Source organism: Miscanthus floridulus, chromosome 5 (genome assembly GCF_019320115.1).
Source record: "Miscanthus floridulus cultivar M001 chromosome 5, ASM1932011v1, whole genome shotgun sequence".
In the NCBI taxonomy this organism is placed as follows: domain Eukaryota; kingdom Viridiplantae; phylum Streptophyta; class Magnoliopsida; order Poales; family Poaceae; genus Miscanthus; species Miscanthus floridulus.
In genome coordinates this window covers 67,364,002-67,389,360 of record NC_089584.1, presented here as the reverse complement: position 1 = coordinate 67,389,360, position 25,359 = coordinate 67,364,002, and the positions used below count along the sequence as shown (strand labels likewise).

Genomic DNA, 25,359 nt, shown 5'->3' with positions numbered 1-25,359 from the left:
ATTTTACACTCGAGATGGCATGTTAGGATGCTAAAACAAGCCCTAGGACTATACCACTACTTAACCCTATTCTTCTACAAGAATTGCCGAACTTAGCTTCATCAAAGCGTTTCCCGACTTTGGAAATTCGACTGTCTCAATCGGATTTGCGTCGAATTCGATTTCCAAGCTATTCGGTACGCTAGCTTGTGAATTCCTTTGGCGACCTCAAGTATTTCATCGTCACCTACGAAGTTTGTATTACAAACTTTATTAAAATTATGTATATACGTTCTATAGCATTTTTGCTTAATAAAAATTAATTTAAAACCCTAAGTGATGTAACGTGACATTGAAAGGTAACTTTCGTTTCGCGTTTTCGTCGATCGTTTCGAGTTACAGAAATTAATTTACACACTATTTTACATACACTATCACATAAACATGGTGTCCATATAGTGTTTTAGCAAAAAAATTACAGCGTAACACCGAGGGTGTTACATTGCGCAACAACCCAAGATCCCTCTCCATCGTGGCTTTAAAGTGTTGCTTACACCAGTATACTTGTGGACTAATATATGTGTATCTCAACATAAGCTCATATTAGTCTACCTAAGTTGTCACTCAGCTATCAAAATCAAACTAGGACCTTTCATATGGGATATGACCATCCATAAATTTAGAGATATTGATATCCATGCTGCTTGTTTGGTTGGATGGATAGGGAAAGAGTTATTTTTCTGTTTGGTTAGATGGATGAGAGTAGATGAGATGAGAATACTTGACTAATTGTATTTATGTCATTTTAAAAAATAGCTAATTATACACTAATAGTATGTATTAACACTAATCTTGTCATGCTATAGTCACTAATTACAAAAAATATGCTAATTAGCACCATTATTATCCTAATTGGCATACAAAACATGCACTAATCAACATATTAGCACTCATCAAAATTAATTTGCCATCATAATTACTAAATAGTAATATAACATACTAATAATCCTTAATTATTTACTAAATACATAGATTAGAAAACCAGACAATTTTTTTTAAGATATCCAACATCTAGAAGAATATTCCATATTTAACTCGTCCGCGAACCGAACACCGTTTGTCTATGAACTGCCATCTCTCACTTAAGGATACCCATCTAATTAAACGCGCCTTAAAATATAGCGAGATGAACAGTGTTGAGAGAAAAAACCTAAAGATTTCATATTCAGGGATTGAAAGTAAAGACATTGCTAGAGTTGCCACTACCTAAGTCGACATCTACGGTCACCCTCCACCGTAACGCCGAATGCGAGCCAGAACCGAACGCCGATCCGGCGATTGCGTCCACGGTGACGGTGCCCAAGCCCAACCCAACCCCGTTCATAAGTGGCATCGCATCCATTCTCTGTTCGTCTTCCTCAATCCGAAACGGAAACAAGGCCACCCCCCCCCCCCCCCCCCCCCCCCCCCCCGCGCGCTCCGTGCTCATTCATTCCCCATCTCGTCTCCTCCCAACCCCAAACGACAAAACCCTAGCCTCCTCTTCCGTGTGATGGGATGCCGTCCAAACCCTACCCCCACACCCTGACCTCCTCTTCTTCCTCCGCCGCCGTCGCCCCAGCGACCTGGATGTCCGCATCCGCATGGACGGCGCCCGAGTCCTGATCGCCGCCGGTGCCACCGCCGTCTGCTGCCTCGCCTGCGCCTTCTGGGTCTTCCACTCCTCTTCCTCCTCCTCCCCCGCATCCTCAAAGAAGCACCGATCCCCTCCCGCCAACTGCTGCGGCTGCCGCGACGCCAAGTCCGCCAACGGCGACATGGCTGTGGGCGGGGAGAACAAGAAGAAGGCGTCGGAGCCGGCTCCGCCGGAGGCGCCCTCCATGATGGAGCAGCTTGTGCCCGAGATCACCACCCACGCGCTCAGCTACCTCGACTACACCAGCCTCTGCCGTCTCTCCATGGCCAACTCCGCCATGCGCCGCGCGGCCAACGACGACGGCGCCTGGAAGGCACTGTACCACAAGGTGTGCTGCGGGGCCTGATGCGCCCACAACCCTCCCTGAACTTCCCCTTGACTGCTCTACTGTCTGATTGGCAATGTAGTTTATCCGTCCCTGCTTGTTTCCATCGTAAATGGACCATCACTGTCTTGAGGTTTGGGTGTATTACCTTTCTGCTGGTGCATACAATTGTATCGTTATCTTATGAGCCTTATTTTTCCTGTGAATGAACAGTGTTTTTCTTTCGCGAGGAATCGCCCACGAGTACTTTTCAGCCTGGCTTATCAGCCAAAGCGAACAGGGCCAAGAGGGTAGGATAGGGGTTGGGATATGGAACGACCTAATTCAAAAGCTCATGTGGATAGGATATTTTCTTTGTACAGTTATTCTGTCCGGAATCCATATGGATTTCTCTAAGTTTGGGATGAAAGTGAGAATGGAAGATTTTGTTTATCGGGACTCATTTCCGAAATAGTGATATCTTTTATGACGGTTTTCAACCATTACCTTATTTCAACTTTTGATTTTTTAATTTCTTATGCCGTTAATAAATAGTTAAAATGAAAATATGGTGAGTTTCCGACCGACCGGGAATCGTTTCTGCATAGTAAATATCGGAACCGACTGTTTCCGGTCGTTTTCATCCCAGCAACTGAAATTTTTGGTAAGCCGTTGCGAACGTCCATAGCTCTCATCGGACACACGGGATGGCCTGAACTTTGCCATGGCATCTACTTCCATTTCTAAACTGAAGGGAAGTTACCCAGATATTGGTGGAGGTAACAGAGAAATAATCAGCCAGGGCAACTCTCCCAGGCGACTGCATTACAATATATAGAGGATAAGTACTGCATTGGTTACATACAGCTCACTAGAGCTTTAACTAGACAGAATAGCTGCCTGGGTACCCGCACAACTCTTGGGCTACCCAAGGACTTAATGACATAGATTAACTAAAAACTTAAATACACTAAATGTGCCTGGGAAGCAGGGCTTACAGCTACAGTTCTCCCCCTAAGACCTGCTTCAACCCTTCTTGATCTGCTTGATGCCAATTCTGCTTCTCATATCTTCAAGCTTGGCCTTGCCCAAAGCCTTAGTGAGAATGTCTGCCAATTGATCAGCTATAGGGATATACTTAGTCCTGATGCTGCCTTCTTCAATACAATCCCTGATAAAATGTTGCTTAACTCTGATATGTTTGCTCCTGTCATGGAAGACAGGGTTCTTAGCAAGTGCAATTGCAGACTTGTTGTCAACCCTCAGTTCCACAGTCTCCACCTTTCTTCCCAACAAATCAGCCAACAATCTTGACAGCCACAGGGCTTGTGTTGCTGCTGAAGTCATAGCCACATATTCAGCCTCACAACTAGACAAAGCCACCACCCTCTGCTTGATAGATTGCCAGCTGACCAAGCTATTGCCAAAGAAGAACAGACAACCTGTTGTGCTTTTGCTGGAGTCAATATCACCGGCTAGGTCTGAATCACAGTAGCCCACAAACCTAGCAGAATTTGGGGCTCTTTTGAACTGCAGACCATAGTCCAATGTTCCAGCCAAGTACCTCAGCACCCTCTTGACTGCTTGCTGGTGCTCAGTGGTCGGTTTCTCCAAGAATCTGCTCACATAGCCCACTGAGAAAGCCAAATCAGGCCTGGTATGAACCAGGTATCTCAAGCTTCCAACCAGCCTCCTATACTGAGTTGGATCCACCTCCTTGGCAGTGCTATGCTTGCTGAGCTTCAGGCGCTCTTCCATTGGTGTAGCTGCTGGATTGCAATCAGACATGCCTCCCAGTTCTAGGATTTTCTTGGCATAGTGAGTCTGCCTCATGGTGGTCCCATTCTTGCCTTGCTGCACTTCAATGCCAAGGTAGAAACTGAGCAAACCCAAGTCACTCATCTCAAAGGTGGATTTCATCCTTTCCTTGAAAGCCTTTACTTCATCTTTGACTGCTCCAGTGATGATCAGATCATCAACATAGACCCCAACCAGCAACACTGAGCCCTCTGAACCTTTCCTGTAAATTGCTGCTTCATGTTTGCTCTGTTTGAACCCCATTTCCTTCAGACTAGAGTCCAACTTAGCGTTCCACGCCCTGGGTGCCTGCTTCAGCCCATACAAAGCTTTGTGCAGGCGATATACCTTGCTTTCTTCCCCAGGAATAGCAAACCCAGGTGGCTGCTGGACATATACTTCTTCCTTGAGCTCTCCATTTAGAAAAGCTGTCTTGACATCCATATGATGAACAGTCCATTCTTCCTGGGCAGCTAGAGCAAGCAGCAGTCTCACTGATTCTATGCGCGCAACAGGAGCGAACACATCCTCATAATCAACACCCTCTTGCTGCACAAACCCACGAGCAACAAGCCGAGCCTTGTGCTTGATCACATTTCCTTTCTCATCTTTCTTCAGCTTGTAGACCCATTTTAGAGAAATTGGCCGATGGCCAGCTCGGGGAGACACAAGCTCCCAGGTGCCATTGCGCTCAACAGCGCGCAGCTCCTCTTTCATTGCTGCCTGCCATGCATGATCATCTTTTGCCTCTGCATAAGAAATGGGTTCCCCAGAGTGGGTGAGGTGGAGCTCTGCGAACAAGCGCTGCGCCGGCGGCGGAACTTCCTGTTCCCCGCCCAATATGCCATCTATGGTACGATAGCGCAGCTGCTCGTCGTTGTGATAAGTGTCCAGCCGTTCCTCATCATCTTCCAAGGGAGTCACGTGCTCCACTTGTGGGCTGGCTGGAGCTGGTGGTGGTGAAGGCGTTCTGGATGTCTCAGACACCTCTTCTCCTGCATCAAGCACCGATTCTGCTGCTGGGAAAGCTTCAGGTGAGGCAGAATGGGGCTGAGGAGATGAGTGTGACTGCACTGAACCTCCAGCTCCAGGGACTTCTTCCTCCCAAGGAAATTCCACCACAAAATCACTACCAGCTGCCCCAGACGTACCTGCTGCTGGTGATGTCCAATCCCAACCTCTTCCTTCATCAAAAACCACATCTCGGCTGACACGTACACGCTGAGATGCTGGATCAAAAACTCGATAGGCTTTGGCTCCTTCAGCATAGCCAATAAATACTCCAGCTTCACCACGATCATCAAGTTTCCTGAGCTGAGACAAACGGCGAGTATATGCCACACAACCAAACACCTTCAGATGGCCAACAGTGGGTGCTCGGCCATGCCATGCTTCATAGGGAGTGACATCACCAGAGCCTTGGTTGGTGACCGATTCAGAATATGCACAGCAGTCATCACTGCCTCCCCCCAAAACTTGGCTGGCATCTGGCGCTGCTTGAGTAAGGCACGTGCCATGGCCACCACGGTTTGATTTCTACGCTCCACCACGCCATTCTGCTGTGGTGAATGAGGAGCACTGTAATGCCTTTTGACTCCTTCATTGGCCCAATAAGCAGCAAATTCTGCAACAGTAAACTCTCCTCCATTATCTGTGCGCAGAACTTTCAGTTTACGCCCACTCTCCACCTCTGCAGCAGCCTTCACCTTCTTGATAGCATCTGCTGCAGCATCCTTAGATGACAGCAGCACTGCCCACATGAATCGTGTGGCATCATCTACAAGCAGCAGAATATAGCGATTACCTGCCGAAGTTGCTGGTGTAACTGGCCCACAGAGATCACCATGCACCAATTCAAGGTGATCCTGAGCACGATATGTTGCTGCAGCAGGAAATGATCGCCTCCTCTGTTTGGTGGTGACACAAGTGTCACACACTTGCTCAACATGATCGATCTTTGGCATCCCTCTTGCCATTTCCTCCTTGCCAAGCCTCCGCAGGGCCTCAAAATTCAGATGCCCAAAACGCTCATGCCATTGCCACGCCTCCTCATCCCTGCGCGCAGCAAGACACACTGGTTGTGCTGTCTTCATATGCAGTACATACAGCCGGTTCGCGCCACGCCTCACCTTGGCCAGTAGGCGACCGCTGCTGCGTTCCCAAATCCGCAGTACTCCATCATCAATCACCACCTTTGAGCCATTCTCATCAAGTTGACCGAGGCTCATGATCGAGTTCTTCAACGCCGGAATGAAATAAACTCCATGAAGAACACGATGCTCACCAGTCTTTGCTTCAAAAACAATTGAGCCAACGCCCTTGATTTCCACCTTGGACGCGTCCCCGAACCGAACCGTGCCTCGAACGTCCGTGTTCAGGTCTGAAAACAGGTCACGCCGCCCAGTCATGTGGTGTGTTGCGCCTGAATCAAGGTACCAGCCGCCAGCCATCTCTTCATCATCTGCTCCCAGATAAGCACGCGCACGTGGCTCAAAGAACTCAACGCGCTGCGCTGTATAGTTGAGCTCCGGCGTGCTCTGTTCCATCTCAATGAAGCCGTGAGACAGAAACAGAGCTGCATCTTCCTCACACTCAGCAAACTGGGCACGCCCTTCATGTCCTCCTTGCTGCCCAGCTTGGTTACCGCCGCCACGACCTCCTCCACAGTTTCCGCCGCCACGTCCACCACGATTTCCTCCCCCGCCGCCGCGCTCTGTTCCATCACGGCACGGCTGGGGACATTCACGCGCCCAATGCCCTTCCTGATGGCAGTTGAGGCACGTGTTGGGGCCAACACGGCCGGCGCCATTGCCTTCTCCACGTCCGCCGCCACGGCCAGCACCTCTGCCCTGTCCGCGTCCACCTCCGCGGCTGCGTCCTCCGCCACCGCCGCGCTGGTTCTTGAAACCAGAACCGCCAGCTTCTTCTGCGCCTTTCTTCTCCTTCCTCAAACGCGCACGCCACTGCTCCTCAGTGTACAGCAGCTTGCCGTTGATGGACACCGGCTCTGTCACAGCTTGCGCTTCACGGTCATCCACCGCCTTGAGCCTTCCTGTCACCTCTTCAAGCGTGAGCGCCTCGAAGTCGAGGAACTGCTCAATGGCGACGACGATCTGCGCGTACTTGGTCGGCACCGTGCGCAGAAACTTTTCCACGACACGCGCCTCATCGATGTCCCTGTCTCCATGAAGCACCAGCTGCTGGTGCAGAGTTGACAGCCGCAGGGCAAAATCCTCCACCGGCTCGCCAGGCTTGACGTCAATGTTCTCCCACTCCCGACGCAGTCGCTGCAACGTCGCTCGGCGGACCCTGTCCACACCGATACGAGTCGCAGCGATGGCATCCCATGCCTCTTTTGCCGTCGCCTTGTCGAGGAGCGGGAGCCCCAACTCCTTGGGCACAGCAGCGACGATCACCTCCAGAGCTCGCCTGTCATCGCGAAACTGCACTGGGCCTCCTTCGACAGCTTCCCAGAGGTCGCGCGCCTGCATCCTGAGCTTCATCGTCTGGCTCCACTCATAATAATTGGTCTTGTCCAGCATTGGCCATGATGTGCCGCTGCCGGAATCGCGGTAGACCACCCTGCCTTGCGGCGACTCATAGCGACCGCCGCCACGACGCCTTCGGTCACGCAGTGGTGACTGCGAACGGCGCCTGTCCCGCGGCGGAGTCCGCGGCCGCCGGTTCCTCCGGTCCTCCTCTTCTTCTTCCTCCTCCTCCTCCTCATCTCCTCTGCTGCTATCTCCGCCCGCAGCTCCTGCGCTGTCCTGGCCGCCGCCTCCGCGGCTGCTGCAGCCTGCTGTGCCGCCTTGACAGCCAGCGCCGCCGCCTCCTCTGCTGCCTTCAGGCGCGCAGCCCTGCCAGAGGGGTCGCCCAGCTCGCCCTCAGTGGCTCCCTTGGTCTTCCTAGCCCGGCGCTTAGAGGAGGTTGACGTCATGGAGAAGATGAGAAGGTGTCTAACCTAGTCTCTGATACCAATTGTTGGAGGTAACAGAGAAATAATCAGCCAGGGCAACTCTCCCAGGCGACTGCATTACAATATATAGAGGATAAGTACTGCATTGATTACATACAGCTCACTAGAGCTTTAACTAGACAGAATAGCTGCCTGGGTACCCGCACAACTCTTGGGCTACCCAAGGACTTAATGACATAGATTAACTAAAAACTTAAATACACTAAATGTGCCTGGGAAGCAGGGCTTACAGCTACAGATATGATGTGAAGGACTTCACCTTGTTTCAGTTTCCGAATCTTTCCTGGTGTTTTCACAATCTTCCCATGTTGATAGGCATGTGACTGCCTATGACAAGCAAGAAAGTTTGTGTTGTGTACATGTATGGATGTACCCTTGTTTGCCGGGTTTTTAGGCTGCCCGCAAATCATAATACTGTGTTTGTTTATCATACAGTCGTCCCTTCTAACTCTCCGCACAACTTAACTTATGGGTTAGTTTTCTGTGTTCCATTTGAATTTACATGACCTTTTAATTGGATAAGAAGTTATTGATGTAACTTGTTGAATTTCTCCTTTTGTTCCCCTCCTTGATGTGACTGTGAAGTTGTGCATTTTGACTGTTTAAAACGGCAATTCCTGTGGTTATGATGAAAGTTTTTTTAATAATAATTTCTGACTTTGTTTTGCATCCTTTTAATCTAATAAATCAACTCTTGCAGGATTTTACGGTGGAGCAGGGTACTATAAATCCTCCTAATGGATGGAAGGCATACTATGCAGCTACAAAAGCCATCATTAACCTTAATGCAGAGTTCTACAATATCATCAGGGAAGGGTCCTTGCCAGCAATGAGCCGTTTTTGGCTTAATGCAGATTATGTCAAGTGTATTCATGCAACTGGGGAGTTCTGCACTGGGTATGTCTTGACTTCACTGCGATCGATTCAAAGTTCTAATTATTCTCTGGTTTCTAATTCTTCTGCTTTGCGGGCCTATAGTTTATTTACAAGTCGACTAAGCCATTTTCATTGCAATTCAGACAAGTTGGTGATCGATGTTGTTGACTTTAAATGCAAGGTGTTTATTTGGAAGGGAATAACCAATGCATGTACAGACTTACTTGTTGACTTGTATCTTCCAAGGGGTGTGCACCTAGTTGTGGCTGATCTATTGCTTCGTTTGCATAGATGTTAGGTTTCCTTGTTCTGTGCCCAATTGGTGGCCATGGACACATTGCGAAATGGATGGAGTATGTTATAAGGTTCTTAGCAAATTAATTTGAACTCGTTGCATATGTTAGGTCAATGTGAAGTAAATTTTGTTTGATACAATTTGATACCTGTTAGAGAGACACCGACAGGTATCCTTGCATTGCATTGGTGGAGAAGCAGAGAAATTTTGAGTCAACACTTGAATTATTTGGTATATACACACATATCAATGCATTATTGTAATGATTAATTTTGTTTCTTCTACAAACTTTAAGCTCTGCTGATGGTTCTTCAGAAAAAAACAAATACACACTATGAATCGTGGTTGCTTAGACACAGCATATGAGACAAGGCTAACATACACACTATGAATCATTGGTGGAGAAGCAGATAAGTTTTGAGTCAACACATGATTTTTTTTGTTATATAGACACACCAATGCATTACTAAAGGGCGTACCCAGTGCAGAGAGCTCCCGCTCTGTGCGGGGTCTGGGGAAGGGTGTTAGTGGCAAGCCTTACCCTCGCCTGTGCAATGCGAGGAGACCGCGACTCGAACCCGGGACCTTCCGGTCACAGGCGGTAAGACTCTACCGCTTGCACTAGGCCCACCCTTCACACCAATGCATTACTATAACTATTAATTTTGTTTCTTTTACTAAATCAAGCTCTGCTGATAGTTCTTCAGAAAAAAACGCATACACAATGGGCCTGATTGGTTTGGTGCCGAGGTGAACCTGGCTCGCTCCTATGAGCCTGGCTGAGCTAGGACAGGCCTGTTGTGTGCAACATCATTTTGTTTGGTTGACTGTATTAGTACATACTAGATGAACACATCTGTTGTTTGGTTGCCTACTTTCTGGCTTGTAGCTGCACCGGTTCTTTCTTGCAGAGTCACAGTGCACGCTCACACCCCCACGGGCCAGGCTCAGAGGAAACGGAATCGGTTCTCGTTTCCCCACGGCCAGGCTTGCTGCATGCCGCAGGCCAGGCACGTGTTGTGCAGCGAACCAATCGCTATGGAGCTGCATCTCACTGGCCTGTGCCGGCTGGAAACGGCCAACCAATCACGCCTACTATGAACCGTCCTTGCTGACACAGCATATAAGACCATGGCTCACATAAGGGGGCGTACCCAGTGCAGAGAGCTCCCGCTCTGTGCGGGGTCTGGGGAAGGGTGTTAGTGGCAAGCCTTACCCTCGCCTGTGCAATGCGAGGAGACCGTGACTCGAACCCGGGACCTTCCGGTCACAGGCGGTAAGACACTACCGCTTGCACCAGGCCTGCCCTTCCGGTCACAGGCGGTAAGACCATGGCTCACATACACACTATGAATTATGCTTGCTTAGACACAACATATAAGACCATGGCTAGAGTAGAAGTTTTTTTAAGGCTTCCATACCATAGAGTTGTGGCCATATCCGTGAGAAATAGCTTGTGACTTGTGAAGTCTAGTTATTTGTATAATTTGTTAATATATAATACTATTAGACAGTCACACCTATGCATAGGTATGCCAATTTCTGCCATTCTGTTATTTCTAACCTCAGAGTTTCTCCGTATTCAATTTTTGTTCTTTCCTTTTTGCTTGTCCTTCTAGTAGCTCCAACTGTTGAGATCTTGCAACTATGCTGAAGATCGGTTGGATTTATTTATCTTTTTTTGACAAAAGTGCTAGTTTCTAGTTATACACACAAATGTCTGAAAAATCACTAGATGCTACATGGGCAGCTGAAGGTTATCTAGCGTCTCGTCGCTTATTAGGAGGGCTAGGGGGATTGCCTTTTAAAACAGTGTGCACACATGTAGTCTCTTTGCTTATTAGGAGGGCTAGGGGGATTGCCTTTTAAAACAGTGTGCACACATGTAGTTTTCATCTTATGAAGTACACTTTTGAATAACCTTTGTACCTGTGAACATAAATGAAGATGTGCTCATTGAAATATCCGTTTCTTTTGTGAGAACTGAACTAAAATTTGTATGCTTTGGCAGTATCGGGACCCATTGGTTGCTGTCTTCTATTAGCTTTAATTAACCAGCTAACCATACCATATAAGTATAGAACTAAATCCATCCACTATAGGCTTGGTGTGTCAGGTCATAGATGCTAACACCTTCAGTATTGTTGTTTTGTATTTGGGATGAATGTTTTGTATTGAAATTGTAAAAAGCCTTTTTTATTTTATTCCCCTTATGAGTATTGATTTTCTAATCGAACTGTTGAAGAGGCGTTATCTAACAGGCCTTACTTGTGTCATAGATGCTAATCCATTTCCATTCTTTCTCAGATACAACGCAGTGATGGAGAGCTGGGGCCTGCTATTCAACTGGGGCCAAGATGGAGGGCAGGGCATTGCCTTCCAGATAAGGGATGTCCGTGTCCGTGTGCTCGATGAGGTGGCATGGGTCAACATGAAGGCGAATGTTGACATTGACCCTGTGCTGTTCCATGTGACCAACGTGTACGAGCTCTGGAACGGCAGGTGGTATATGGTCCATCACCACAGCTCGCTCATGGCTGACCCTGCTCCGCATAATATGTTTGGTTGAAGCTGGAGGAGAAGAAAAGCAAGAAGAAACCTTTGGGAAGAAAATTCGGTGGTGAATGTTTGATGTGGTATGCTTCTTGACCGGAGATAGATTGTCTGGATGTATTTGAGGAGAGATTTCCTTCCCCCACCCTTTTTTCTCCGTTGTGGATCTGCTGTTGATATTACTCCTCTGGATCTCCATTCCGCAGTTTTGTACAAATGTGTTTTAGGTGTTATTAAAGCTTAAATCGGTGAATGGAAGGTTATGGGCACTGTGGGCCGCGGCTGACTTGATTTATCTGGTGCTAACTGTGATGTTCTTCGACGTACTTTGTTGTGCAGCTACTTTATCTGCTTCCAGACGCTGCGAGTTGATCAATTCTCTTCTAGAATCGGTTGAAAGCTCAATGGTTTCTGCTGTACTGACTGGACTGAGTCATGGTCTGGCAGGTAGCTGGTGCTTTCGAATCTGGAGCATTCAGACAGTAGTGTTGTTATACTAGCCGAGGTGCGCATTGTAATTGTCGCCAGGGACAAAATTCCAATCCAATAGAAACACGTCTGGTGCTTGAACAGAGTAACAAAGACCGTTCCTTACGTTCAGTTGTAGTACAGCACAAGAACAGATCATTTCACAGATGGTTTATACATGTCAGTTGGACCTGAATAATACAGATATGTTAGTACGAGTTTTGTCTTACAAAAAACGAGGGCTAGTCCTCTGCAATCATCGCACAAGTGTTATATAAAAACAAAACAATGGGACGCGTGCCTCATACATAGCCCTTAATATCAAACAAAGGTGGATATATTATATTAATTATTATTAATATACTGCTCCACAAGTCCATCCATTATTCATTCACCCAAATTCCAAGCCTGAGTGCCTGACGATCCGATCAGGATCAGGATCAGGATCAGGCGTCGTCCTTGTCGGCGAAGATGTCGAGGAGGGCGAGGGCCTCGGTGACGGAGAGCTCCAGCCGGAACTTGGGTCCGTCGTAGTGGTGGAGGATGGGACGGAAGGCGTCCTCCTCCAGTGGGTCGTAGATCTTCCGCGTTGCCACCCGCACCTGCACATCACAAGCACCATGCGTCACCACTTGGGCAACAACAACTACTCCTATGTCCTCTATAGCCTATTCGAGAGGTCGTATCGTATCGTGAATTATTTACTGCTGACTGGTTTGGTATAAGAGAAAAACATTGTTCCCGGCTAGAAATTTACGATCATTTACGAGCAAGCGAACAGGCTGCTAGTAGTTGAGATGGAATACAGGCTACAGCTACAGGTGACACCCTCACACCGCTTGCAGTTGCTGCATCTAGGACTTGTTTAGATTACCTCAAAGTTCTAAGTTTTTTCACTCTCTCATCATATTAATTTTTAGACGCATGTATAGAGTATTAAATGTAGATAAAAAAAGTAACTAATTGTACAGTTTGGTTGTAAATCACGAGACGAATCTTTTGAGCCTAGTTAATCTATGATCGGATAATATTTGTCAAATACAAACCAAACGTGCTACAGTATCCGGATTACAAAAATTTATAATTTAGGCCCTAGATGCTCTGACGCATGCTCCGTCGCCCTGCGACCAGATCGATCCTCTGCCGGCTGGCCAAGCAACATAGGAATTCGCTCGGTCGTATTTGCCCAATAAACTATGACTTATAAATCAACGAAATAGTTTTTTTTTTCTTACACAAAACCAATCAATTATACTTTCAGCCATGGCTCAAGAGTGAATCCAGCCCAAACCAACGGGACGAGCTGACCTAAAGACACCGAACCTCTCTGCTGACTGTCCAAGCTGAACTAGTAACGAGTCGGTTTAGTTCCGCACACGGCGATTGTAGACAAATTTATCCCGGGGCCTCTAATCTTTTGCGATTCCACACGTCGTCGCCACATGTGAAGTGAATGGGTTATGGGTCGCTACGCTAGCGGCTAGCCTTCGTCTGTCGGTAATGTACTGTTTGGTGTTGTTGAACCACTCAAACAAGTGAAAAAGTCACGCTAGTGGCTGAGCTGATCGATCATCCGCCATGACAAGATAGTTGCGTGGCTGAGCTGAGCTGATCGATCATCCGCCATGAGAGGACTGGATTGAATGAAGCAGATAGGTACCTGTGCAGGGAAGCGCGACTCGCCGGGGCACTTCTTGTCCTCCCACGCCGCCGGGTCGATGTTGGTCCCGCCGAAGCTCGCGGCCTGGTGATCGGAATCGAATCGGATCCATGAGTACGGTACGGTACAACTAAGGACAGATGAAGAAGCGAGAAAGGGGATCACGAATTGGCTACTGTAGTGTAGGAGTACCTCGAAGATGCCGTGGAGCTGGTGGGTGGAGTAGTTGTAGAGGAAAAGAGGCAGCCCTGGGCGGATGGCCCGCACCGAGTCCCTGTACCTCGACGGCAGCCCTGCATCCATCCATCAACACACAACACCACTAATCAGCATGCTGCTGGTGTTTATCATCATCAACATCAATCAACAAGTTCAAAGATATGAACAAATATTGCTCCTTTTCAGTTTTCCTATTTTTTTTCACTGAAATAGAGATAGAAAGATGCAATTTTTATGCGTGCGGTCAGTCAGTCGATCAGTGACTCACCGAAGAGCTCCCTCCTGAGGTTCTCGTCCATGGTGTCGTTGTTGCAGACGAAGATGTACCCACCGATGGCTTGGCCCCGCGGCAGCGCCTCCGACGCCGGCAGCGTCTTGAACCGCTTGTCCGTGGCCGCCGCGCCACCGCCGTTGTTGCCCTCGTTCTTGGCGTGCTTCTTCTTGCCGTACTCCCCGCCCTTCTTGCCGCCGGCGTGCCCGTGGCTGTTGTTGCTCGCCGCCCTCCCGGCGGACTTGTTGAAGTAGCTCTTCACCTCCCCGCTGCTGTTGTTGCCGTTGCTGGTGTAGCCGTAGCTCCCCATCTTGCTGAACGCCAGGGCGTTGTTGTTGTTGTTCTTGGCGTAGCCGCCGCCGTTGTTGTTGTAGTTGTACACGGACGCGGCCTTCTCGGTGGTGGGGAGGTTGTTGTAGCGGTCGGCCTTGCCGCCGCCGAAGGCGAGCTTCCCGGAGCCGATGAGGCCCGGTCCGCCATCGTTGAGTTTGAGGCCGACGACGCCGTTGTTCTTGGCGGCGGCGTTGGCGGGCGACGCGGAGGCGGCGAATAGGTCGTTGTTGTTGTTGCGCCGGTCGGCGGTGGCGGGGGACCAGATGGAGTCGCCGAGGGAGAAGCCCGAGAAGGCGGCCGTCTGCAGGCGCAGCGTGTCGCTGAACTGCCAGAACTCGCGGTCGTAGCCCTCCATGGCCTCGATCCCTCTCTGTGTTCCTGCGCTGCTGTGTTAGGCGGAGGCAAGGAGGGAGGGAGACGCGAAGCAGAGCAATGGAAAAAGGAGAAGCTCCAACCAAGTGCAAGTGTGGAGGTGCCGCCGCGTGTGCCGAGGGCGGTTTTATCGCCGCTTCGGTGGGTGGGGTGGTGCGTCTCGTCTCGTACCCGTGGCGGTGGTGGTGTGACTGCTGACTCGAGCGCGCCGTGTCATCGTGTGCGTTCGGCGTCAGTTGGCAAGCAGGACGGGGGCCGGGAGCGCCGGAGGAAGCTTCGGGGAAGGTCGCCAAACCGCGTCGCCCCCTGGCGACGAGACGTGGATGTCGCGGCACGCGGGGGCACCCCCTGTCTCAGTCTACGCCTTCACCGCGAAGGTTTTCGCGGATGCTTTTTTCTCGGGGCTGTTTTACCTTTAGCCCCAAGCTCCCAACTCTACGCGTAGTCCAACTAAATTCAGAAGTAGAGTAATTAATTCTACTGAATCTCTGTGTTTTTTTTTTATCTTGCCGCGCCTTTCCTTGTTATCATCGGCGCGTGTTTAATTTAGGGAAGTTGGAATTTAGGGCTACTGTAGCACTTTTGTTTTTATTTGACAATTAGTGTTTAATTATGGACTAATTAGGCTCAAAACGTTTGTTTCGTAATTTTTCACCAAACTGTGCAATTAGTTTTTTTTCGTCTATATTTAATGCTCCATGCACGAGCCACAAACATTTAATTTAATAGATACTGTAGCACTTTTTAGAAATTTAAGGTGGAACTAAACAAGCGAGTCGCCTGGTGTTTTTCAACCGTACAGTACGTGTCTGCCTGCTTGGTGGGCGAGGGTGAACCCTGCTGCCCCTTTGAATCGGCAAGAGTTTCTAGAAGGACGGCATTGGTCCTGTGATCTACTTGCCACGTGGCAAACAAAAAGGCAATATTTAACTTTTAAAAAGAAAAAAGAAAAGGCTCTAGGAGGAGTAAGTTGGTAAGCCGGAGCATCAGCCTAGCAATTTTCTGATTAATTTTCAGATTAATAGTAGAATACAAATCATGACAATCTCATAAACTAACATGCAGATCTCTAACATATCAGTTAAATCAGGCAGCATTAATAGCAACTATATCTAAGCAACATAGCTAAGATCATCATGATCAACTGCAGTAGAGAAACGACAATAATAGATTGATCACATGGTGTGTACCTTTTCTATGCAGAAAAAATGGTGTCGCTTGGTGAAGATGATGCAGAGGGAGATGCTGGTGGTGGTGGTACTAAGTCGTCGATGAGTGGTGAAGGAAGAGTTCGGAGCAGCTGACGACGAATACGTCGGGACATAGCACCGCCCTGACTTGGATGGAATGGAAGACGACCCGTCGAGGAAGTCGGGAGCAGTCGCGCGACGAGCGCTTCCCAAAAACCTTATACGTCCTCTCCCGGTGCAGGATCACAAGGACTGAGGGTTCCAGAGATCTGTTCTCCCGAACGTCGGTACACGCAGACATCCGGGATGGAGAGACTACGGCGACAAGCGCAGCAACGAGAAGAGAAAAATACTAATTTACTACCTTTGGATTTTCCAAACTAGAACTCCCATTAATAGTTTTTTGTGTGTCTTTTTCCCAGGAGGATTGGTACATATATATAGGGATGAGAACCCCCTACTTCCACATCAACTAGTAATATGTTACTAATTAATGTGGTACCTCCCACCTCTACTCATGTGCTTAAACATTAAAGCCCATTAGGGAACACAAGTATTGGGCCTTTGAGATTTATTAGAATTTCTTCATATGAATTTAGGGGAATTATTCGTATAAATTCTAACAATCCCCCACCAGATCTCAACTGCTCAGTATAGATATTTTCCTTCTCCCACTATTGTTTATATACCAGTGTTTCAGCAGAGACTGTTAAGTTGAACATTCGCCTAGAGCTTTAAGTTATACCCATCCACAACTTGAACAATGGCCAATGCCTTGAATTGTAAGTTTTGTGCGAACGAGTTTTACTCAAAGTCAAACTAGTACCTGGCTGCCAGTAGCCTTCCCTGTGGGTGGAGCATATACGTCGTACTCCCTAGTCTCTTCATGAGCTTACTAGAGATCACCCAAGTCTCATAGACTGCGACGTTATATAGTCGGGCTCATATAGGTATATTCTTTAAAGAATGCTCTGTAGGAACATCTTCGCTTGTTAAATCCAATAGAACACATTAAGACATTCGCCAACCTACCATACAGTGCATCATTGCTTTGAGAGTATTGCATCTTCACATAGAGAGGGTTATAGTTTACTCTCCTTAGTTTACCAATAGCTTGTTCTTCCCAGATCCTTAGTCATGGGATCTCCGATCAAAAAGGTTGGGTTACTACTATTGTAAACTCACATGGGTCTCATACCCATTTTCCTTGATGCAATTTCTATCAGCATTCCGTGATAGCCCTTTTGTAAAGGGATCTACCAGATTTTTGTCTGTTTGCACATAGACCACAACTATTACTTCGGAGTTTCTCAACTTCCTGACAGTCTTCAAACGTCTTTTAACGTGTCTTATGGACTTCGCATTATCCTTAGCACTTGTTCACTTTAGTAATCATAGTTTGATTATCACAGTTCATAAGGATAGCCGGTATTGGTTTTTCAACCAACGACAAGTTCAACTAAGAGCTCACGCAGCCATTCTGCCTCTGCAGAAGCTGTATCTAAAGCAGTAAGTTCTGCTTCCATGGTTGATTTTGTTAAAATAAGTCTGTTTAGCAAGACCTCCACGACACTACGCCACCTCCAAAAGTAAACACATACCCACTAGTGGCGTAGATTTGGTCAATATCATATTTCTAGTTCGAATCAATATATCCCTCAAGCACAACTGGGTGCCTAGAATAGTGAATCCCAAAACTCATTGTACCTTTAAGATAACGCAAGACCCTTTCAAGTTCACACCAATGATCATCACCCGGGTTGGACGTGTACCTACTCAACTTGCTCACAGCAAAAGAGATATCTGGTCTTGTTGCGCTAGCTAAATACATGAAGTGAACCAATGAATCTGAGAGTATCTCATATGGTCTCTACCTATCTTTTTGTTCTTTTCTCAAAGTCATGCTAGGATCATAAGGTGTTGGAGAAGGGTTGCTATCCATAAAGCCAAACTGGCTCAAGACCTTCTCAACATAGTGAGATTGCAACAAAGTAATCGCACTCTCATTCTTAATCAACTTAATGTTTAGAATCACAGTAGCTTCTCCTAGATCTTTCATGTCAAAGCTCTTAGACAGAAAAGACTTGACCTCATTAATTGCATTAATGTTCATGCCAAAGATTAGAATATCATCGACATATAAGCATAATATAACAGAATTGCTCCCACCATGTCGATAGTACACACACCTATTAGCCTCATTTATGGTAAAGCCCGCACTCATTAAAGTTGTGTCAAACTTCTCATACCATTATTTAGGTGCTTGTTTCAAGCCATACAATGATTTCAGTAACTTGCACACCTTGCGCTCTTCACCTTTTACTACAAACTCATCAGGCTGATCCATATAGATTTCCTCATCCAACTCTCCATTAAGGAAAGTTGTCTTCACATCCATTTGATGAATGAGAAGATCATATGAGGCAGCCAGGGAAAGTAGCACTCGAATAGTGGTCATTCTAGCAATAGGTGAATAAGTATCAAAGAAATCCTCGCCTTGCTTCTGGGTATAACCCTTGGCCACAAGCTAAGCCTTGTACTTGTCAATAGTACCAGTCAGGTCTAAGCTTCTTCTTGAACACCCACTTACAACCCATAAGTTTGCAACCAAACGACAGCTCGGAAGCTTAGATAATTTCCAAGTCCCATTAGAAAGTATCAAGTCCATCTTACTACGAATAGTTTCTTTCCAATCATCTACGTTCGGAGATGCATACGCCTCTACAATAGAGGTGGGAGTATCGTCCACAAGGTACACAATGAAATCATCACCAAAAGGTTTTGCAATCCTATGTCTCTTGTTCCTCGTAGGAACTTCATTGTCATCCTTCTCAAGGACTTCTTCAAGTGGTTGCTCAAATGACTCAACAGGAGACTCAATAGGTGTAGTAAAATTAGGAGCCATCTCAGAAGAAAATCTAGCATTGCTATGCATATCTTTCATAGGAAATATGTTCTCAAAAAATGTAGCATCACGAGATTCCATAATTATATCAACATGCATATCAGGAACTTTAGATTTTACTACTAAAAACCTATAGGCAATGCTCTGATGAGCATATCCTAGAAAGACACAGTCTACAATCTTTGGTCCAAGCTTGCACTTCTTAGAAATTGGTATGTTGACCTTCATCAAGCATCCCCACGTGCGCAAGTATGAAAGTGATGGTTTCCTCCCAACCCAATTCTCATATGGGGTTGTCTCTTTATTTCTGTTTGGAATTCTATTCAGGACATGACTTATAGTAAATAAAGCCTCCCCCCACCATGCCTTAGATAAACTTGTAGTGTCTAACATGGCATTCACCAAGTCAGTTAGCGTGTCGTTCTTCCTCTAGGCAACCCTGTTTGATTTGGGCGAATAGGGAGACATCCGCTCATAAATAATACCATGTTCCTCATAGAATTCATTAAATAATCTAGGAAAATATTCACCACCAAGATCCAACCTTAGACGCTTAATCTTTCTCTCTAGTTGATTCTCAACTTTAGTGTAGCACCCCTAGTGTTATGAGCTGCTTAGCACCACGATTTAGGCCTAAGTAAAATTTCCAAAAACAGGTTTCTCGGATTTTTGATTTAAAATGTACTTGAGTCGATAAGTGAATCTAGTGTGACTTAGTTTTGTGGATGCTAGTAACGCCCAAGTTAAAGGTACGGTAAAAATATTTAGGAATGTCAAACGATAATTCTAACCAATAGATAGTGAACGATTTGTTCTATTAGGATTAAGCATGAAAAACAATGTTTATAAACAAGAATACGATATGACTGGTATATAGTAAGTAAAATTCGGAGCATGATTTTGGTTGCATTTAAAATATCGAGTAACAAACTTTAGTGCTTTAGCCATGTTGGAAAATATAAATAGTCGTCTTGGTAAATGAATATTTGAGAACTGAATAATAACGATAGTGCCTGCTGACCACTCGCCCCACCTCACTCGTCGGTATGACGCGCGCGCTAATGGATGAAAGTTGGCCGGACTACTGCTGCCATGTACTACCTTGCTTGTCCTACTGCTCACATCGTCCATCGGCTTTGAAATGTTGCTGGAGCACAGCCACACGGTCCCTGCATAGTGGAAGTTGGTCCGACCCTCATGCTGTTGTCCCCTTCCTTTTCTATTCTAGCGGCCAGCCCCAGCTCCTATCCGCTAGTCGCTCTTTGTTTCCCTCACCTCCCTCTGCTTGCCTACCTCATCTTGTCCCTGTCTGCATGCTTTATCTCTATGCTGCCCTATGTTCTCATTCGAGTGAAGGCCGAATCCTCCCCATTCTTCTCTGCTATGTCTCCGATTGCTTCTTCGAGCCGAGCTGCTACCGCCACTGCTTGCTCATTTCCTTCCTCTGCTTGCTACGCGCTCAACCGCAGTCCCAGTTCATGCTCTCCCTTCCCTGCTCACCTCCATTCGCGCCTACAGCGCCGTCGCCCTACCAAGCCACAGCTGCGTCGGCCCGCAGTGCCCTGCCATTGCTGCGCCTTCAGTCGTCACCGCTACCGCACGTGCGAGCATCCATCGGAGCCAGGGAGCCACCCTACCGCGCTGGGCCTGCTACTCCTTGGTCGCACACATGCCGTAGCGCTGCCCTGCTGCTCCATAGTGTCATCTCAGAGCCAGCCACAACCGCCCAAGCCTAGAGCACCACCACGGTCCTATGCTGGACCGAGCCGCAGCGCTCGCCGTGGCCGCACTTCCATCGCTGGCCACCGCACAAGCAAGCTCCCTGACCTGCCCCGGCCAGACACTGCCCCTCTTAGGTGCCCCTTTGCCTTGGTCCTTGACGTGGCTAGGCATGCCAGGTCATGGCCGCGCTTCTCCCCCATGCTATCATGTACCGCATCACCACTGCCTTCTCCATGCCGCAATGCCGCCCCCTTCCCCGCTCCTTCGCCGCTGTTCAGTTGCCCTGTCTCCCCACGAGCGCGCCTGGGCTCGAGTGGCCGTGTGCAGCTCTACCTCGCCACACCACCACGCGGAGAACCTCGTGGGGGGTCGGTTCTTGGTCGCGCCGTCCTCTTCGGCCATGCCTGCTCCTGCGCCTCCATCCTGACACCGTCCGCGCTTGGAGCCGCTGACGCTGCCGAGCCACGTTGCCGCACGCCATCGATGCCACCGTGGGGCTCTGCCTTCAGCGCTGGTCCACCAGTGTCGAAGGGCTGCCCTCACCAGCCGCCATGCCGCAACCACCCACCGGTGCGCCGTGGTCGCCCTCGTTGCCCTACACATCGCTTTCGTCGGCCGTCGGTCGATTCCTCTGCCCTGCGCTGCTCCGTATCAAGGTAGCTGGTGGACTTAAGTGTAAATAGTGATAAAAGTAAGGGCCTAGGTGCGATAATATTGACTCACAGGAATAGTAGAAATGGAAGCATATTAATAGGTAGAAATGTGGGGGCCTTTATTGCAAAAATGTGTGCTGTGCCTGGGCCACGCCACGTTGGCTGGCTTGTGGGCCACTCGCCCTACGCCTCTGTGGTCGTGCCTGCTCCACGGCCTGCCTAGGCCATTCGCGCCGTGAATGGGCCACGTGCTCTGTGGGCCGGTCCTAGGCCGCTGGGCCGCGCCTGGCCAGTTTGGCCATGCGCGCCTACGTGCCGGTCTGGAGCGCCGGTCATGGGACATGCTGTGGCCACGCATTCGCTGGGCCAATTTTGATGGCCGCTGGCTCTCTTTCGTTCTAAAGCATTTGTTAATTTAGTTCTAAAAATAAACTTGTAAAATTCGCAGTAAATCATAGAAAAATCTTTAAAATGCCAAACCAATTTTGTTGAGTTCCTAAAATCATGATCTATCTGATAGGGTATTTTGTTCACTTAGGTTATGTATATTTTTAGGATTTGCTCTAATTATTTTAACATGCTTAATATTGTTAAAAGGTGAACTTGTAGGAATTTCCATGAGAAATTGATAATAGTGTTGAATCTAAAATTTTTACAGTAGGCTCCTAGCAATATTAGCTGCTCACTGTAATTTTTATAGCTTCAGAATAATTAGTTTGCTAGATGGATAATAATGCCCTATTTCAAATAATGATTAAATCGATAGAATAAAAGAAAGAAACAACTTGGGTTTATGTAACTAAAATAATTATTGGGAAATAGCGTCTTATTCGACAATATGGATATGTAGCCTAAGTATGGTCGTCGTTAGAACTTGCTCATTAACTTGAGAGGCGTAAATCGTATTTTACAAGTCACAGTTGTAGTTGATTAATTACATCTTTGCATTGTATCGCATTGCATATCATATAGGTACGATGATGGATCAACGGATCAATTGAAGGATGATTGAAAATTCAAAGATGATGCAATGGATTTTCTATTCAGTTGATGGTGGATAATCTGAAGATGCAGATACTAACTTTTTAATATATATCTTACCCAGGCGAGCCCCGGTGCATAACCCCTACTTTTCTGTAGTTTAAAATATGTTTGTGCATTAAGTTTTAAGGAGTTGAATGAAACCCACTTGCATATATATATATATATCTTTACCCTATGAGTCTTACTAGTATGACAGGATCGTGTAAACTGCTATGCTACAGGACTCCGATAGAAGTCGAGTGATGGTTGTCACTCGTGAGAGATAGGAAATATATTATTGAATTATTATCACTTGGAATAAATATAAATGGTGGAAAGGAAAAATGGTGACCGGGTAGGAATATTGTTCCTAAAATCATGATCTATCTGATAGGGTATTTCGTTCACATAGGTTATGTATATTTTTAGGATTTGCTCTAATTATTTTAACATGCTTAATATTGTTAAAATGTGAATTTGTAGGAATTTCCATGAGAAATAGGTAATAGTGTTGAATCTAAAATTTTATAGTAGGCTTCTAGCAATATTAGTTGCTCACTGTAATTTTTGTAGCTTCAGAATAATTAGTTTGGTAGATGGATAATGATGTCCTATTTCGAATAATGATTAAATCGATAGAATGAAATAAAGAAACAACTTGGGTTTATGTAACTAAAATAATTGTTGGAAAATAGTGTCTTATTCGACAATATGGATATGTAGCCTAAGTACAGTCATCGTTAGAACTAGCTCGTTAACTTGAGAGGCGTAAATCGTATTTTACAAGTCACGGTTGCAAGTTGATTAATTACGTCTTTGCATTGCATCGTATTGCATATCATATAGGTACGATGATGGATCAACGGATTGATTGAAGGATAATTGGGAATCCGAAGATGATGCAATGGGCTTTCTATTCAGTTGATGGTGGATGATCTAAAGATGCAGATACTAACTTTTTAATATATATCTTACCCAGGCAAGCCCCGGTGCATAACTCCTACTTTTCTACAGTTTAAATTATGTTTGTGCATCAAGTTTTAAGGAGATGAATGAAACCCACTTGCATATATATATCTTTATCCTATGAGTCTTACTAGTATGACATGATCATGTAGATTGCTATGCTACAGGACTCCGGTAGAAGTCGAGTGATGGCTGTCACTCGCGAGAGATAGGAATTATATTATTGAATTATTATCACTTGGAATATATAAAAATGGTGGAAGGAAAAATGGTGATCGGGCAGGGATATGTTTTAGGTATTGGTGGGTGTAAGAGGTTGTGTCGCCGTAGACGTGGGGCATAGCTTAGTTACACTGCTTTCCCTGTCTGTATCGGTTAAGGACCGATCATTGCATAAGTCTCGAGGCAAGTCACAGATTTATTATCTCGAGCACATACTTATATATGGGCGCTTGTAAGACTTGTTGCTCTCTTGTCGTTGGATCTGGCTCTTTCTAGACCAACTGTCAGGGTTTCTTTTTGGTGGAGGATGTCCTTGCACCGCACTGAGTCTGGAACTCAGGGGCGGTGGCTTAGAGTCCCAGTTTGGATGGGGACCTAGACACCCAGGACAGGAGGGTGATAGGTTAGTACTGCTTGTGCCCGAGATACAAGTGGGCGTGTGTTTTCGGGGTACCTAGCTAGGGGCATCTGTGGCAGAACCTCCTAAGTTATAGGGCCCACATGCACCTGTCACTGTCCAGCGACCTTTGACATCTATGCATATGTTTCTATGAACTTAAAAAGACTATCGGGTGTCCTTGGGGAACCCCGAATCATCCACGATTTCCGAGCAGGATCACGTTACAGAGTCATTGCAGTATTACAACATTTATTCAAATATCAAAACCAGAGTAAAAACAGCGGAAGTCTTACGATAACATAGTTTACAAACCAGTTATTTCAAACCTTACAAACTAAGTTCTTTAATTATTACAAACCATAGTAGTAGTGGAGTGGCATAATTAATATATACATAACACACAAAATAAACATCCTGCCCAAGGATCACACATTTACTTCTCATCGTCAGAACGAACGATAGTCATGCAGCACGATCCAAAACAGATCTGCTCATGAGGCTCACCTACAACAAGGGGTCAATGAACCCTAAGTACAAAAGTACTCAACAAGACTTATTCGAAATATTAACTGATAAACTCAGTAATGCAGGCTCAGGGATTCAAGGTATAGCTTTAACAATGATCAAAGTTCTTTTGCGTAAAAGCTCTTTTAACAATATTCTTTATATAGAAAACTTCTCAAGAATTATATATAAAGCTGACACGATTCGCACTGAGATCATGAAACTTCATATTCAGCACCTTCACAAGCCTTATTCAAGTTTCGGTTATTAATTCTACGATGATGAACAGTGAGTTGAGTCTCCATAACCGAGGAGCAATGATGATTCGAACCGATTATAAACCCAGCTGGGAATTCTAGACCACACGACATATGCAGGTCCCTGACCTCCATATACCAACCTACCCTCGGATCCTCTAAAACAAGAATGGGTCCGCGCCACCCGAGAACATAGTACTCCACCATTCCAGCCCATGGCCACGTGGGTACACGCTATTCCCGTCATCTCTCCACTCCCAGTGCGTGAGTAGCTATTCTCGTAATAGAATTGCCAAGTTCAGGCTTACCGGAGTATGTGGTTAGTACTACAAATTCTCACCTCATACAATTCAACAACAGACGTGCCTTAATCGACACAGGCGGAAAGAACCCGCTCACAAGACCTCCATGTCTTGTGGCTCACACACACCGAGTCCGCCCGGTCTAGATTTATTACTCCACATTCCCATATCACATGCTAACATAATTAACCAATGTTCCATTTAAAACTTGCAGGTGGCAGGTAGTCACCCGACTTTCATCGTTCTACGCATAGCTAAGCAAAACTAGGCATATACGAGTTTAAAACTGATAAAATGGTAAATATGGAATAACAAGGGTGGTAATGCACCAATTAGGCTTTTACTTAACTCTTAATCACTTAATGCAGTAACGGAAAGCAAAAGCGAAATTAATTTGTAAAACACAAGGTAGGGTT

The 25,359-nt window shown here is 46.5% G+C and overlaps 2 protein-coding genes across 2 annotated transcripts; one reads left to right on the top strand and one right to left on the bottom strand.

Annotated features, from left to right (window-relative positions):
- Nucleotides 1-1,461: 1,461 nt before the first annotated feature.
- On the top strand, nt 1,462-11,932 carry LOC136450030 (F-box protein SKIP8-like). Its single transcript, XM_066450284.1, has 3 exons — nt 1,462-2,003; nt 8,453-8,649; nt 11,231-11,932. The coding sequence occupies exons 1-3, from the start codon at nt 1,623-1,625 to the stop codon at nt 11,490-11,492; spliced, it is 840 nt and encodes a 279-aa protein (XP_066306381.1). The 5' UTR covers nt 1,462-1,622; the 3' UTR covers nt 11,493-11,932.
- Nucleotides 11,933-12,278: 346 nt separating this feature from the next.
- Nucleotides 12,279-14,903, bottom strand: LOC136450027 (DCD domain-containing protein NRP-B-like). Its single transcript, XM_066450281.1, has 4 exons — nt 14,092-14,903; nt 13,797-13,897; nt 13,605-13,688; nt 12,279-12,546 (listed from the first exon to the last, which is right to left on the bottom strand). The coding sequence occupies exons 1-4, from the start codon at nt 14,780-14,782 to the stop codon at nt 12,391-12,393; spliced, it is 1,032 nt and encodes a 343-aa protein (XP_066306378.1). The 5' UTR covers nt 14,783-14,903; the 3' UTR covers nt 12,279-12,390.
- Nucleotides 14,904-25,359: the final 10,456 nt, after the last annotated feature.

What these genes read in the sequence shown, in the direction of transcription:
- LOC136450030 (XM_066450284.1), top strand. Translation starts at nt 1,623, where the DNA reads ATGGACGGCGCCCGAGTCCTGATCGCCGCCGGTGCCACCGCCGTCTGC. An exon ending in GGAAGGCACTGTACCACAAG is followed by an intron (nt 2,004 to 8,452) that starts GTGTGCTGCGGG and finishes CAACTCTTGCAG; the next exon opens with GATTTTACGGTGGAGCAGGG. An exon ending in ACTGGGGAGTTCTGCACTGG is followed by an intron (nt 8,650 to 11,230) that starts GTATGTCTTGAC and finishes ATTCTTTCTCAG; the next exon opens with ATACAACGCAGTGATGGAGA.
- LOC136450027 (XM_066450281.1), bottom strand. Translation starts at nt 14,782, where the DNA reads ATGGAGGGCTACGACCGCGAGTTCTGGCAGTTCAGCGACACGCTGCGC. An exon ending in CCTCAGGAGGGAGCTCTTCG is followed by an intron (nt 13,898 to 14,091) that starts GTGAGTCACTGA and finishes GGATGGATGCAG; the next exon opens with GGCTGCCGTCGAGGTACAGG. An exon ending in AGTCGCGCTTCCCTGCACAG is followed by an intron (nt 12,547 to 13,604) that starts GTACCTATCTGC and finishes TGTGATGTGCAG; the next exon opens with GTGCGGGTGGCAACGCGGAA.